This window comes from Apus apus, chromosome 1, assembly GCF_020740795.1.
Source record: "Apus apus isolate bApuApu2 chromosome 1, bApuApu2.pri.cur, whole genome shotgun sequence".
NCBI lineage: Eukaryota > Metazoa > Chordata > Aves > Apodiformes > Apodidae > Apus > Apus apus.
In genome coordinates this window covers 204,025,328-204,038,785 of record NC_067282.1, presented here as the reverse complement: position 1 = coordinate 204,038,785, position 13,458 = coordinate 204,025,328, and the positions used below count along the sequence as shown (strand labels likewise).

Below are 13,458 nucleotides of genomic sequence, written 5' to 3'. Positions count from 1 at the left end.
ACTCACTCCATTGCAACTCAGACTACCAGTTACTGCAACATTTTTTGTTTGTTTGTTTCCCCCCAGCCATTACATCTTACCCAGATGAGTTGCCGATCTTCACTTCTGAAGCCCTGGATGTCCCATTTCTGCTTCCCTGCTGCTTCCAATTCTCTGTTTACTTCCTCTCTGAACTGCTGGTGATGCCACCTTCTATCCCTCACCCACTTTTCAAACAAGCCCTAAGTTTTGCTGTTTCTCAGAAGGAAGTTCTGCCAGACACAGACAATGTTAATTGATCAACTTCCCACAAATCCCTCTAAAAATCCTCTTGGCTGGCCATAAAGCACTTAAGAACAATTACTCTGTTGCTCTGCTTAGAGGGTTGCCTGTCGTGAGGGTACAGATAACCTCAGTTTCCTTTTGTTTCAACATCAATTTGTTGTTCTTATCTTTATGTGCATTCTAAGCATGTTGAGAAAAGAAACATCCTCCTTAGTATTTTTCCTTTGCATGCTACCTAGTGCAGTTGGGATCTGGTCACAGCATGACTTCTCTCCTGCATCAGTAGAAGTAAATAAACAGGTTGAGACATCAATTCCAGGGCTTTCCCACACTGGTGCTTTGGATCTAATTGGTAGCGTTTTTGTTTACACATTTTTGTTTTAAAGTTTCCCTGGACAACAGCAGGCATGGCTGGGAGAAGAGCACATGCTGGGGACTGTCCCCTGTTTGTGGTTTGGTTGTGGATGTGCTGAGCCACTAATTTGGAGGAGAAGGCAAGATTTTACACATTACACCTGCTGCTTTGAGCAGCGTGGTCTAGCAGGAGGTGTCTCTGCCCATGCAGGGGGGTTGGAACTAAATGATCTTTAAGGTCCCTTCCAACCCAGACCATCCTGTGATTCTATGGTACTCTTAGATGCAGGTTGGGCTGTATCGTGCTGCTTGGCCTTGCATCCAGAGGATCATCTCTGCTCTGTTGTATTTAGTAGTACTGAGGTATCCTTAGATGTGAAGATTTACACAAACAAAAACAGATGGTTTTGATAGGTGTCAGCATTTTAATGAGGAATAAAATTAAGCCCTGGATACTTCTGGCCAGCTAATGGCACTATTTTTTTCTATTGTCTGCTGGTTTATTTTGCTGTTTTTTCCCCCGTATTTTATGACAGTTGCCTGAAGCCCTGATCTGGTGGGATTATGCCAGATACCTGCACAGTTGGAAACTCATCAGCCATTCAGATTCCTTCAGTCAGAATGTCAGTTTTATCACAAAAACTTGCAAAGCTTACCATGGTGATTTCCAATTTCCTCTTTAGCAGGCACTTTGTTTGAACGCCATGAAGGGGCTCCTTTCTTGGCACCCCCAGGAGTACAATAAGCTATGCTCTTTGACAGAGGCTCCAGGAGTACAAAGTTACCTTCATTAAATTTTCTCTTCATACTTTAGCATAGAATATTTCTTTTGAAAACCCTCTCTCATTTTCTTCTCTGTCTTCATCCCATTACCTGTATGAGATTGCGGCGCATCAGCTTGATGGAGAAGGTGGGTGCGGGGCTCCCTCAGAGGGTTTTTCCAGCACATAGAAATATTCTGCTGGCATGTGAGGTGCTTGAGGAGCAGCTGGGAAAGCAAAAGCAGATCAAGTAATTGCAAACTTCATAAAACCACGTCGTTACTAGCGTGCCATGTGGTGCAGGGTGCAGAGCAGGCTGCTGTGCATCTTGACTTTTGCTAAGAAAGGCTTTTTAGATTTCATGTGTGTGGATTCTGTAAAGGAGTTGTGAGTTGCACTGAATGGAGATGGGAGATCTCTCAGGGTTCCCTAGCAGTCCTGGGCACTGCTACGTTGTGTATTTTTCCTTCAGTTTAGTTGTGAAATTCCCAAGTGATTTAAAAAAAAAAGCAAAACAAACCATTAATGGGAGACTTTCCTGGCCACGTGTCCCAAAATGCAGATCTCTCTCTCTCTCAGGGTACAAGATAGTTCAGGGAAGGGACCTTCTACTTGAAGCAGGGTCGGGTCTGGGACCAGACCAAGTCACTTTATCCATTCAGGTATTTAAAACCTCCATGTTTTTACTACAGATTCCACGTAATTACTGAGTTTGCACTAAAACCTTTCCCTTTTCCTACCTTTACTTAAGTTTATTCTTCAGTCAAGCCCCACAGCCCCTTAAATGCTTCTGTTCAATTCCCCCTATTTATAGGAACATTAGAGGAGTTCTCTTTTAGGGAGATGTTTAATTTCCCTTTTGAGGAGTTTCCCTGCTGTTGGCTGTTTCTGACCATCCATCCAAGAGTCCTGTCATCCATCACCAAACAAATCAATTGCAAACCCTTCAGTGGGGTTACCATAATGGACATTGCAACCTTCTTTCCTGAACGGGAGATCCTGCAGCACGTGGTTTACAGCCATCTCATGTGAGACAGTAATCTCATTTAGCCTTTTCCCAAAAGTGCAAATAGTGCATTAGGGTTGTTCAACAAGCACAGCAGATCAATAGGGAAGACAGTGCTCTCCTTCAACAGATTAATCCAAGAAATGGACTTCAGAATCATAGGATCGTTTTGGTTCAAACAGACTTTTAAGACTGAGTCCAACCATTAACCCAGCCCTGCCAAGGCCACCACTAACCCATGTCCATCAGCACCACATCTACACAGCTTTGAAATCCCTCCAGGAATGGGGACTCCACCACTGCTCTGGGCAGCCTGTGCCAGAGCCTCACAACCGTTTGAGGGAAGATATTTTTCCTAATATCCAATCCATACCTCCCGTGGCACAGCTTGAGGCCATTTCTTCTTGTTCTGTGGCTTGCTACTTGGCAGATTCCCCCTTGCTCCAGCCTCCTCTCAGGCAGTTGCAGAGAGTGAGAAGGTCTCCCCTTGGCCTTCTTTTCTCCAGGCTGAACACCCCCAGCTTCCTCAGCTGCTTCTGGGCAGACTTGTGCTCCAGCCCCTTCCCCAGCTCCGTTGCCCTTCCTTGGACACGCTCCAGCCCCTCCATGTCCTTCTTGTCCTGAAGGACCCAGACCTGACCCCAGGATTCAAGGTGTGACCTCACCAGTGCTGAGCAGAGGGGGACAATCCTTGCCCTGGTCTTGCTGGCTACATACTTCATTGACTTGAAGGAAGTTGTCTTTTTGACATTGACCTGTGTCAGGTCTTCAGTGTCTGGAAGGAGAGGCTGAGAACATGTTTTGAAAAGTGACCAGTGAAAAGTCTGAGTGTGAAAATGGGTAAGCATGGAGCAGGAAATATGTCTTACAGGACTCCAATATGGTTGGCAAAGTAGGGAGTCCATTGAAGCATTCACATAAGGAATAATATGTGGACTTTGGCCAACAATGCCATGGCTTAGGGAAAAAAACAAAGCAAAACACAAAAGTCCCCACAATTAAAAAATGCTCCTGAGTGTGGTTAGAGGAGCCACGTTGAAGTGGCTTTAAAGACATTTACAGAATTTCTGTAGCAAGGCCTTATTCTTTGCTCCTCACCTTTCTGTTGGACACACTCTATGAGGTCACATTTAAATCATTTGTGAGGGAAGGCACAGCAAGGTTTACTGTGTGTATTTTTTGTTAACTCATGGTCTATTGTATTGGTTTATCAACCCTGACCAGGGTTTCAGGCATTTAAAATGAGATCTGGTTTAGTTGGCCCAAAATCATCACCACTGGGAAAGTCTAATGTGTACAGAGTGTACGTGGTGCTTCCTCTCATACTCCATCCTGATACAGACCTTGCCATCAGTCAGTGTGCAGCAGTTTATGGTCATACATTTTGATGCCTAACAGGCTTTTGAAGTGCTTGCTGATACCAGCAGAGCAGAGATTAAGGGAAAATCCTCATCCCTAAGACTCTACAGAAGTTTGAACTTGCAGATCGTAAAGCGGGTAAGCACCTGGGACTGCATTTGAATTCTGTTCTAGGCATTTTACAGATGTATGGTAACGAATGAAAAGAGTAAGAGGGATGTTTTATATAGGTATGCACTGTAAAATCAAGGTGACTTAACATTCCCCCCTTTTTGCTGGTTACTACATCTTGAGTGACTGCCAAGAACTCGTTTCCCCTGAGGAACAGTGTTGTGCTTCATGCTTCGCTTTCTTGCTGTAGTAAAACAGATCTGCCTTGGCCAACCAGCAAAGGAAGAAGGAACAGAATATTAAACTGAAGATACTGTGGGTGATGAACCCTGTGGTTTTTACAGCCTTACTGAACTAAGACTAATGTGGACTGGAATGGATGTTAGATTGACCACTGTCAGTTTTTCCTGGTAGGGTAGATGGGAAGATGTGTTACATGTACAGTTCTCACATGTAAAACAAATGCTTGTTTTCAAGGCATATGAACTGGAAATTCTTTTCTACATTGTAATGTACTTTTTTCCACCATTGAAATATTTTATTTTTGGTGTGAAAGTGGTTTAGCTGATTTGATTTGCTCTTATAGGAAGGAGTACCTTAAAAAGTATTTAGAAAGTAGGTGTCCAGTTTGCTTTAAATTTCAGTGGACATCTCATCTCTGCAACACTTCACCCATGCCCTTCCTTTTGAAATAGGAAAGTATTGTATTCTCATTTTAATTCTGTGGCACTATCAGCCTGGATAACATTTTATAAATTAATGCAAATGACAAGATTTTTATCCAAAAGAGAGAGGATTTAACAGGGCAGACTAAGGAAGATTCCCTTCCTCTTGAGTTCCACTGAAGGCAGAGTCTACTGTGTCAGCGAAAAAAGAAGGCAAGAGTAATGAATCCATGTAGTAAAGAGAGAAAAATTCCTAAATAACTTGCACATCTGGCGTTGGGATTAGAATGGAGGTGATGGGAGGGAGGATGCACCAAAAATAGAGACCATCATCAGATCAGCAAAAGGAGGTTGTGTAATTTGCTGACGGTGGCAAAAAAAAAAAAGGGTTTTTATATTCTCAAGGTCAGCCCAATGAATGGCTTCACTTTTATGCAGGAGCTATGTTTAATAAGTAGCAAGATGTGGCCACAGGGCTACACAGCAGTGAGACTTTCCTGTAGTTCTGTGACTGGTTTTCTAACGTGGGTGAGATCATATGTGCTTCATCATTGCTGGGACCTTCAGTTCAAGATGTGTGCTCATAAGAAGTGAGATGTTAATTTTCTCTGGATCAGCAGGACACTTGTGGTCCTAAGAACCAAACTTTGGCTGCTCAAGTTGATGTTTGCATCTGATATTACCAATTTGTAACTCAACTAGCTCTAGAAACAGCATTTCTTTCTAACTTCCAAGTGTTTTCCTTCACTTCTACTAATTTACTTCTTTCAAAAAAATAATGAAAAAATTGGTTACATCCTTCCTGAAATCTTTTTGAGAAGGAAACCAAAAAGTTCTTTTCTCTTTCCCCAGGCGATACGAGTCCCATCCCATCTGCACTGATCTGCAGGATAAAATTCTACAGTGTTATCAACAACACCCTCAGGAGACCCTCAGCTGCTCTGCCCTGGCCAGCCAGTACCTGCGTTGTGTCAACCATGCCAAACAGGTGAGTTAGAAACACTGCCCCTGCTGGAGTGAAGACCATCACATTATCCAATCAGTCCATCTTACATGCTAAAGCAGTGCAGTTCTCAGTATATATGTTTGTTCTCACAAGCTCTGTGGACTCCATTCTCAATGTATTTAAATGCTAAGGTTTCCATCTCTTCCTTTGGGAAGCTGTTGTTCAGTGTAGTAGCTATTGCTGCTGGCAGATGTTTCTTTTGTGTTATCACAGAATCATAGAATGGTTTGGGTTGGAAGGGACCTTCAAGATCATCTATTCCCAACCCCCCTGCATGGGCCGGGACACCTCCCACCAGACCAGGTTGCTCCAAGCCCCATCCAACCTGCCCTTGAACACTTCCAGGGGTGGGGCAGCCACAGCTTCCCTGGGCAACCTGAGCCAGGGTCTCACCACCTTCACACTAAAGGATTTCTTCCTCAGGTCTAATCTAAATCTCCCCTCTTCAAGTTTTGATCTATTTGCCTTTGTCCTCTTGCTACAAGCCCTTGTGAAGTCCCTCCCCAGCTTTCCTGGAGCCCCTTCAGGCACTGGAAGGTGCTTTAAGGTCTCCCTGGAGCCTTCTCTTCTCCAGGCTGAACACCCCCAACACTCTCAGCCTGTCCTCATAGGAGAGGTACTCCAGCCCTTGAATCATCTTGGTGGCCCTTCTCTGGACTTTCTCTATGAGCTCCATGTCCCTTTTGTGTTGGGAGCTCCAGAATTTGACACAGCACATAATCTGAGAGTCTAATACTGCCCTTTACCTGGTCTTGCCCTTCTCTCATCCAGTTTTCTAAGGTACAGGTTGTTACTATAGATTAAAATCTTTATGTTTTATTAGAGCAGCACAAGGGAAATGGTAGTAAGATGTGCATCTTCCAGTTAAAAGAAGCTAAAATTTGTAAGTCTTATTAGGCCACTTGGAGGTGTGCTTCTAGACCATGTTTGCAGTGCATGTAAAAAGGGCTTAAATAAGTCTGTTGATCTTTATTTCTGCTAAAATGCATTAATTAATATTTGAACATGTGAAAACACTTGTTCTAATATGTTAGCAGAGACCCAGCAGGCACGTCTAGTGTTTGATAATAATAATCATTTTCACTGGAGTTCATTCTGCCTGTACAGAAATACTTTTCTGTAAGTAAGACTTGGACTGTAATTATTCTCTGTGACCTTTTTTGCTCTTCCACTGATGCAGTCTTGCTCTTGTATTTCTGAAGATCTTGCTGGAGTTAACACTGCTCGTGGTCTAGTGTGATGGTAGGAGACAATGGCTGCGTGGCAGTACTAGAGCTATTCTCAGACCACAGTGCTTAAAGGATTTGTGGGGTGTTATTATTGTTAAATCTTTGTTTATATGGTTGCTAAGCTCCTTTTTGCCCAGGCAGCCTCACTGGATTGGCAGTGCTGGAAGCAAAACTCTGAGTGTGGTTCTCCTGAACACAGCAGGACGGGGCCCGTTTGGCTGTCTGGGCTGCTCTAAAATCACCTCAGAATCATAGAATGGTTTTGTTTGGAAAAAGCCTTTATCATAGAATCATAGAATCCTAGGGGTTAGAAGGGACCTCAAAAGATCATCTAGTCCAACCCCCCTGCCAGAGCAGGGTCACCCAGAGCACATCACACAGGAAGGCGTCCAGGTGGGTCTTGAATGTCTCCAGAGAAGAAGACTCCACAACCTCTCTGGGCAGCCTGTTCCAGTGCCCTGTCACTCTCACAGTAAAAAATTTTTTTCTGATATTCACCTTAAACCTCCTATGCTCCAATTTGTATCCATTACTCCTTGTCCTATCACTGGTCATCACTGAAAAAAGCTTAACTCCATCTTCTTGACACTCACCCTTTACGTATTTGTAAACATTGATGAGGTCACCCCTCAGTCTCCTTGTCTCCAAACTAAAGAGACCCAACTCCCTCAGCCTTTCCTCATAAGGGAGATGTTCCACTTTAAGATCATTGAGTCCAACCATTAACTCAGCCCTGCCAAGGCCACCACTAACTCATGTCCCTCAGCACCACATCTGTGTGACTTTGAAATACCTCCAGGGATGGGGACTCCACCACTTCCCTGGGCAGCCTGGGCCAGGGCCTCACAACCCTTTTGGGGAAGTTTTTCCTAATATCCAATCTAAACCTCCCCTGGCACAACTTGAGGCCATTTCTACTTGTTCTACCACTTATAACCTGGGGGAAGAGACCAAACCCCCCCTCATGCCAGCCTCCTCTCAGGCAGTTGCAGAGAGCAGAGAAGGTCTCCCCTCAGCCTCCTTTTCCCCAGGATTAACATTCCCAGCTCCCTCAACTGCTCCTCATAAGACTTGTGCTTCAGAACCTCCCCCAGCTCAGTTGCCCGTTTCTGGACACACTCCAGGACCTCAATGTCCTCCTTTAATGACATCCTAGCCTAAGGCTTTCTTTCATAAATCTGCTGAGACTTTATTAACTTTGGAAGGATGGTTGAGCCATGTTCAGACACTCAAGCCTGAGAAGTGCAACCATCTTTGCCATGTTCCTTCCTTGGGCACAGGAGCTACTACAGCTCCAGCTAGAAATCTTTGCTCATCCCCTTCTTCTAAGCTGCTCAGTTCCCCATAACTTTTTGAACTGGATTTCTTTTTCTTTAAATTGAATTGCTATTTTAATTTTTTTTTCCCCATTCCTACTATGACAATAATTTGTGTCTATTTTTTTTGTCCTAAGTTTTTCCTTAGTGTGATTTTGTATTTCAAAATCCAATCTGAAGTTACTGGACCATGCATGGGTTTTAGACATTTTCTAAAAGAGGCCAGTGAATAATATTAGGTTGTTATGTAGTGGTCTGGAACTTCACTTCTGGAACTTCATCATCTGGAACACTAATTTGCTGTATTTTAATTTTGTATTATCTTTTAAAGTAACTTAAAAATGTAGATTAATTACTTAGACGTGTTTAAGCTACAGCTGAAGTTTGTATCTGCTACAAAGTTCTTCAGATGAGTATGATGAGGATGGGTTAATTCATGTTCAAGAAGTTGCAGGAGAAGGAAATTGCATAAATATGAGCATTAGGTTTTTGAACCCTTTTAAACACCTTTTTTGTTTACAATCTTCAACCAAGCCTGTCAAGTAGTTAAAAGTGTTTCCTAAATGTTTCTTACTCTCTTTCCCACATGCTTCAAGATGAGAATTCAGAGGTTTCCCTTTTATGATAACAAAGAGAAGCCTTTTATGATGGAAATATTTGCAAAAGGAACAACGGGTTGTCATAATGAACATCAGTCCTCAGCAGCTCATCCTCCATGTGTTGCAGCTTTAATTGTAATTATTTTTACTCACTGATTGCCCAGAAGTCCAGAGAAACAGTTGCTTAGAAATAATTACTAAACGCTGTTATAAAATACTGCAAAATTACCTCCTGTGTGTGTCTGGTTGGGAGGCAGAGGAGTGGGATAAAGAGCAGGTTCAGAAATGAAAAAGTTAACTGACACTGGCTACAAGAAACAAACAAAGAGGAAAATTTGCTAGAGGGAATAGACCAAGATATTGAAAACCAAATAAGTTCACTAATCCGATTTCCTGGCAGTGAGTCTGGGCACTTGTGCTCAGGCTGAGCACACTCTGTGCTTTTCATAAATTGAATTTATTGACTCCTCTTTCTTCCCTATCTTGCTTATAATTATCTCACCCCCTCTTCTCTGTGTTCCTTATTTCTCATCCTGTCTGTAATCTCATGTCTCTATCTGTCCTTTTCTCCCCTTGTTAGAAAGGCCCAGAGAGCTGTTAATTCAGAGGAGTTTGACACATTGTTGTATCTTCACTTGAAATCTTTTCCCAAAGTCATGAGAAGCTAGTGAGAGAAATTAGACTCTATTGTTAATGTTTGCATTTTATTGTAATAGTCATGGAAGGAAAAACCTACTTAATGGAGCCATTAAGGGGAAGATATTTGGATTAACTTTGGCACATGTTTGTGCTCCCATTGCTGAAGTAACTCCAGTCAGACCAGGCACTAATTCAGACCATCCTGTGGCATTTTATCACTTATCCTAGTTTGCTGTCCAGTGATATGGACAAGGTGGATGTTAGAATAACCTTTAGGGTATTTTTGTTAAATGTTAACATTACCCTTTTTAGGCCAAACGTAGGGTACTGTGGCCTGCTCTGGAGTCCTCATGACAGGGAAGACATGGAGCTGTTGGAGAGGGTCCAGAGAAGGGCCATGAGGATGATCAAAGGGCTGGAGCAGCTCTGCTCTGGAGCCAGGCTGGGAGAGTTGGGGTGTTCAGCCTGGAGAAGAGAAGGCTCCAGGGAGACCTTAGAGCACCTTCCAGTGCCTGAAGGGGCTCTAGGAAAGCTGGGGAGGGGCTTTTCACCAGAGAGGGCAGTGATAGGACAAGGGGGAATGGTTTTAAACTGACAGAGGGCAGATTTAGTTCAGACATCAGGAAGAAATTCTTCACCATGAGGGTAGGAAGGCGCTGGAACAGGTTGCCCAGGGAGGTTGTTGATGCCCCATCCCTGGAGGTGTTCAAGGGCAGGTGGGATGGGGCTTGTGCAGCCTGGTCTGGTGGGAGGTGTCCCTGGTCATGGCAGGGAAGTTGGAACCTGATGGTCTTTAAGGTCCCTTCCAACCTTCACCATTCTATGATTCTTTTTTACTATTTTTTTCCCTTTCCCCTGGGTTCCAGAGCGTCCTAATTCCTATATGGAAACACAACTCCACTGCAGCTTACTGAAGTCTGTGCCATAGGTTCCTGTTAGACTATTGGATTTGAGAGGGATACAAGTCTCTGCAGGCAGGTGAGATTTGAAAGTACTTCAAAGAATGATACCAACAGCTGCTGGTGTCTGACAGCCTGCCTACAAACTGTAGCTTTGTTGTAGCCAGTATTTGAATTTGTCAAATAATTTGTAGGATCCTTAATTATGTGTCCTAGACCAAATAAAACCATTATTTTAGCCTCATCTTCCAGTATTTTAGTAGATACCATCTTCCAGTCTAACAGAAAAATGTGTAATTAGTGTAGCTGGAAACACTGAACTGAAACACAATAAAAAAGCCTTATCTTTTATGGCCACCATTTAACTCTACCCTAATTGCTGGAAGTTCAGTATGGAAGAATCAGGCCAGACTCCTTTTTTTGCCTATGTTGGTGTTAGGAAAATATACAAGGAAAATATTTTAAATGCATTAATTTCTTAGGTGGTGTTAAATGGCAAGAGTCAGTAAAGAACACTAAAAAAAGCCCAATATTTCTACAAAACCAAAGCAACTCCTGGGACACTCCCATGTATCTGAAGATGAAATTTTGAGGGCAGAAATATCCATTTGAGGAACAAATACCTGTGGTTTCTTTCCTTAGGACACTGAATGAAAGTAGCACAATTTTTCTTAGATCTGTTGGGAATTTCCTGTGTGAACTTATGCAGTGTTAAATTTATGTAAAGTTAATATTCAGCCCAGTGCTGCCTTCAAGCAAGTTTCTGTAATACCAGTGCAAAAAGAGTCTTGCAGGTAAAGTAGCCTTCATCAGTTTTACACAACTCTCTGTAGAGATACTGTCAGACTGGGGATGGAGATTTTGTTAACTAAGAGTTTCCATTGGTTGTTTGCAGCAGCACCAAGGCAGCTTAAAACCAACTCCTTTGGTTTTGGCAGCTTGTGCTTCTCTACCATGGGGAATGTTTGTGATCTCAAGGACATTTATCATCTTTTCCTTGTGCACCCTGTCTTGCTCCTTGCTACACCTCTTAATCCTTATGGAAACACTGCTTGATCTAGTTGAATGGTTCACCAGGTTATTTTTTAGAAATACAGTGAGAATTAGCCTGAAGTCAAGCAGGACAGCAGATTTTTCATTCCCTTTATTTTTAATTTTCCCAAGCCCTAACTTCTGTGCCTCTGACAATGCAGTCCAGACTCGTGTGACCATGTGCCCTGCCTGGCCAGATACTGCTGCTCAAATACCTGCACCAGCTGTTTGTAGGTCTCCTGTGAGATCTCAAGATTTACATTTGGACTTGCTCCTAAACATAAGCCCTAAAAATTATCAAATCCTTTCCTACCATTTCTTACAAGGAGCCCATAATTACTGTCTTCCCCATTTCATAGATTATGTAGGCAAGAACAATAGATTGCTTTGGTCAATGTTGTAGTCCTCCAGTGACCATGAGTGGCCTCCAGCCTCCCTGCCTACCCTGTCAGTGTTCTGTTAGATCCCACTTCCTGTCCTCCTTATTGACCTAGACAAATAGTATAAATACCTGGGCTCATTTATGCAGACCCTTTTATTTCTAGATCATAGCAGTAGTAAGTTCTTAGTAGAGCCCTACATTCTGTCCTTGCAAGTCTGTATTTTCATGGTAGAGGCCAGGGACCTCTCTGAAGAGTCAAGACCTTGATGGCAAAGCTCTTTGGTGTGGTGAGAGGAATGACTCTTGGACTACTTGACAGATTTTCACTTTAAGCTCTTGGTGGCCTGACTCTGCACATGAGGTGAATAATGAAGTGAAAGGTTGGTGCAACATGTTCAGACTGTAGAGATTTTGAATATGACTCAGAACACAGGAAGGAGGTACCTGAAGGTGACCTACAGGAGAGCTGGGGAGGGGCTTTTCAGCAGAGAGGGCAGGGATAGAACAAGGGGTAATGGTTTTAAACTGAAAGAGGGGAGATTTCGGTTAGACATCAGGAAGAAATTCTTCACCATGAGGTCTTTAAGATCCCTTCCAACCTTAACCATTCTATGATTACTGCAGCTCTTCAGGCCTCCAACTGGTTGGCTTGAAGGGTCCTCAGATGGCTTCCTTGTGCTTCTGTGACTTGGCTCTGTGATGAGGTCTGTTGACACTGGGGTTTTTTTAATATATTTTTATTTTTAAAATTGCAAATCCTGGGAAGGAATTGTAGCCAAACTTCAGGGAGTCTCCAGAATAACTTTGAGTTACTGAAATATGTGTTTCTCTCTCCCTCCCCATGACCCCTCTCTTTTCCCTTAGCAGAGCATGCTTGGCAGAGGAGGATAAAGGCATTGTCCGAATCAAGTACAAGACCATCAACTCTAATTTCAGCAGAAGAGCTTTTTTTTTTTCCCAAGAATGATATGACAGCCCATTTACAGGGCAGACCAATAAAGAGAAGAACTGGAAGAGCCATTTGAGGAGCAGAAACCATCACGGTTCAATCAGTGTGACCATCTGGGAAGCCAAGACCTGTATCTTATTACATCAGAAGTTGTCCAGCCGAAGATACTGTTCAGTCCTAGTAAAATCCACTTATTGGTGATTGAAGGAAGAAAAAGAAACAAACCTTTCACTGACCTTAGAAAAGGGAAATATCCTTCAAATGCTGCTATTTCAGTGTAGAATCTCCTGAAGAGCTTGTCACTGTCAGAGGCGTGGGTCTGCAACACTTGGTGTGCCAGGACCTGGTGGCACTTGGTGGGTAAGTCAGCCCACAGGCTGCTCCTGGCTCTACAGCCTCTGTTTGTTGCTCATAGTACAGTTTTCCCTGCAACCTATAATGACCTAAATTGAGCTTTAACTTATTTCACAAGTTGTGTAACTTGGTGAAGTCTCTCTCCAGGCCTTCTGCTGGAATGATGTTAATGATCCAACACTTCAGATGTAACATGGCCTTTATTTACCTGAGATGATTCTTGTTGTGCTCCTTGCTCCTATCAAGTACTGACGGATATGCCAACAATAAATCTATTTTATGCACAAGACTGATGTTTCAGCCTGTCTCTCTTTCCACTTCTCGGAAGGTGGATGGTGTTCCCTCTCCTCTGTCAATCATGTTTTTCCAGCAGCTGTTATTGCTGAAGCTTTAAAGCATAGATTTCTCTGCATAACCAACCTTGATTTCAGGAGTGGTACTTACGTAGAACTGTTTTCCATCACAGCAGCCTAAAAGGATCCCACGTGGTAATGTGCTGGGATTCATGCACCACCAGTTTCCTTTCTTGGAAT

General features: G+C 43.1%; 1 protein-coding gene across 2 annotated transcripts in view; it reads left to right on the top strand.

Moving 5' to 3' along the window:
• CHCHD3 (coiled-coil-helix-coiled-coil-helix domain containing 3) overlaps window positions 1–13,214 on the top strand; it is a 168,195-nt gene extending 154,981 nt beyond the window's left edge. Inside the window, exons 7-8 of one of the 2 annotated variants that reach the window (XM_051612738.1) lie at window positions 5,373–5,508; window positions 12,490–13,214. In XM_051612738.1, coding sequence (XP_051468698.1) covers window positions 5,373–5,508; window positions 12,490–12,513 — 160 coding nt within the window. In that variant the 3' untranslated portion in view covers window positions 12,514–13,214. Of the gene's footprint in view, window positions 1–5,372; window positions 5,509–12,486 lie in introns of both variants that reach the window. The other variant, XM_051612728.1, reaches the window with a different exon arrangement.
• The last annotated feature ends 244 nt before the right edge of the window (window positions 13,215–13,458 follow it).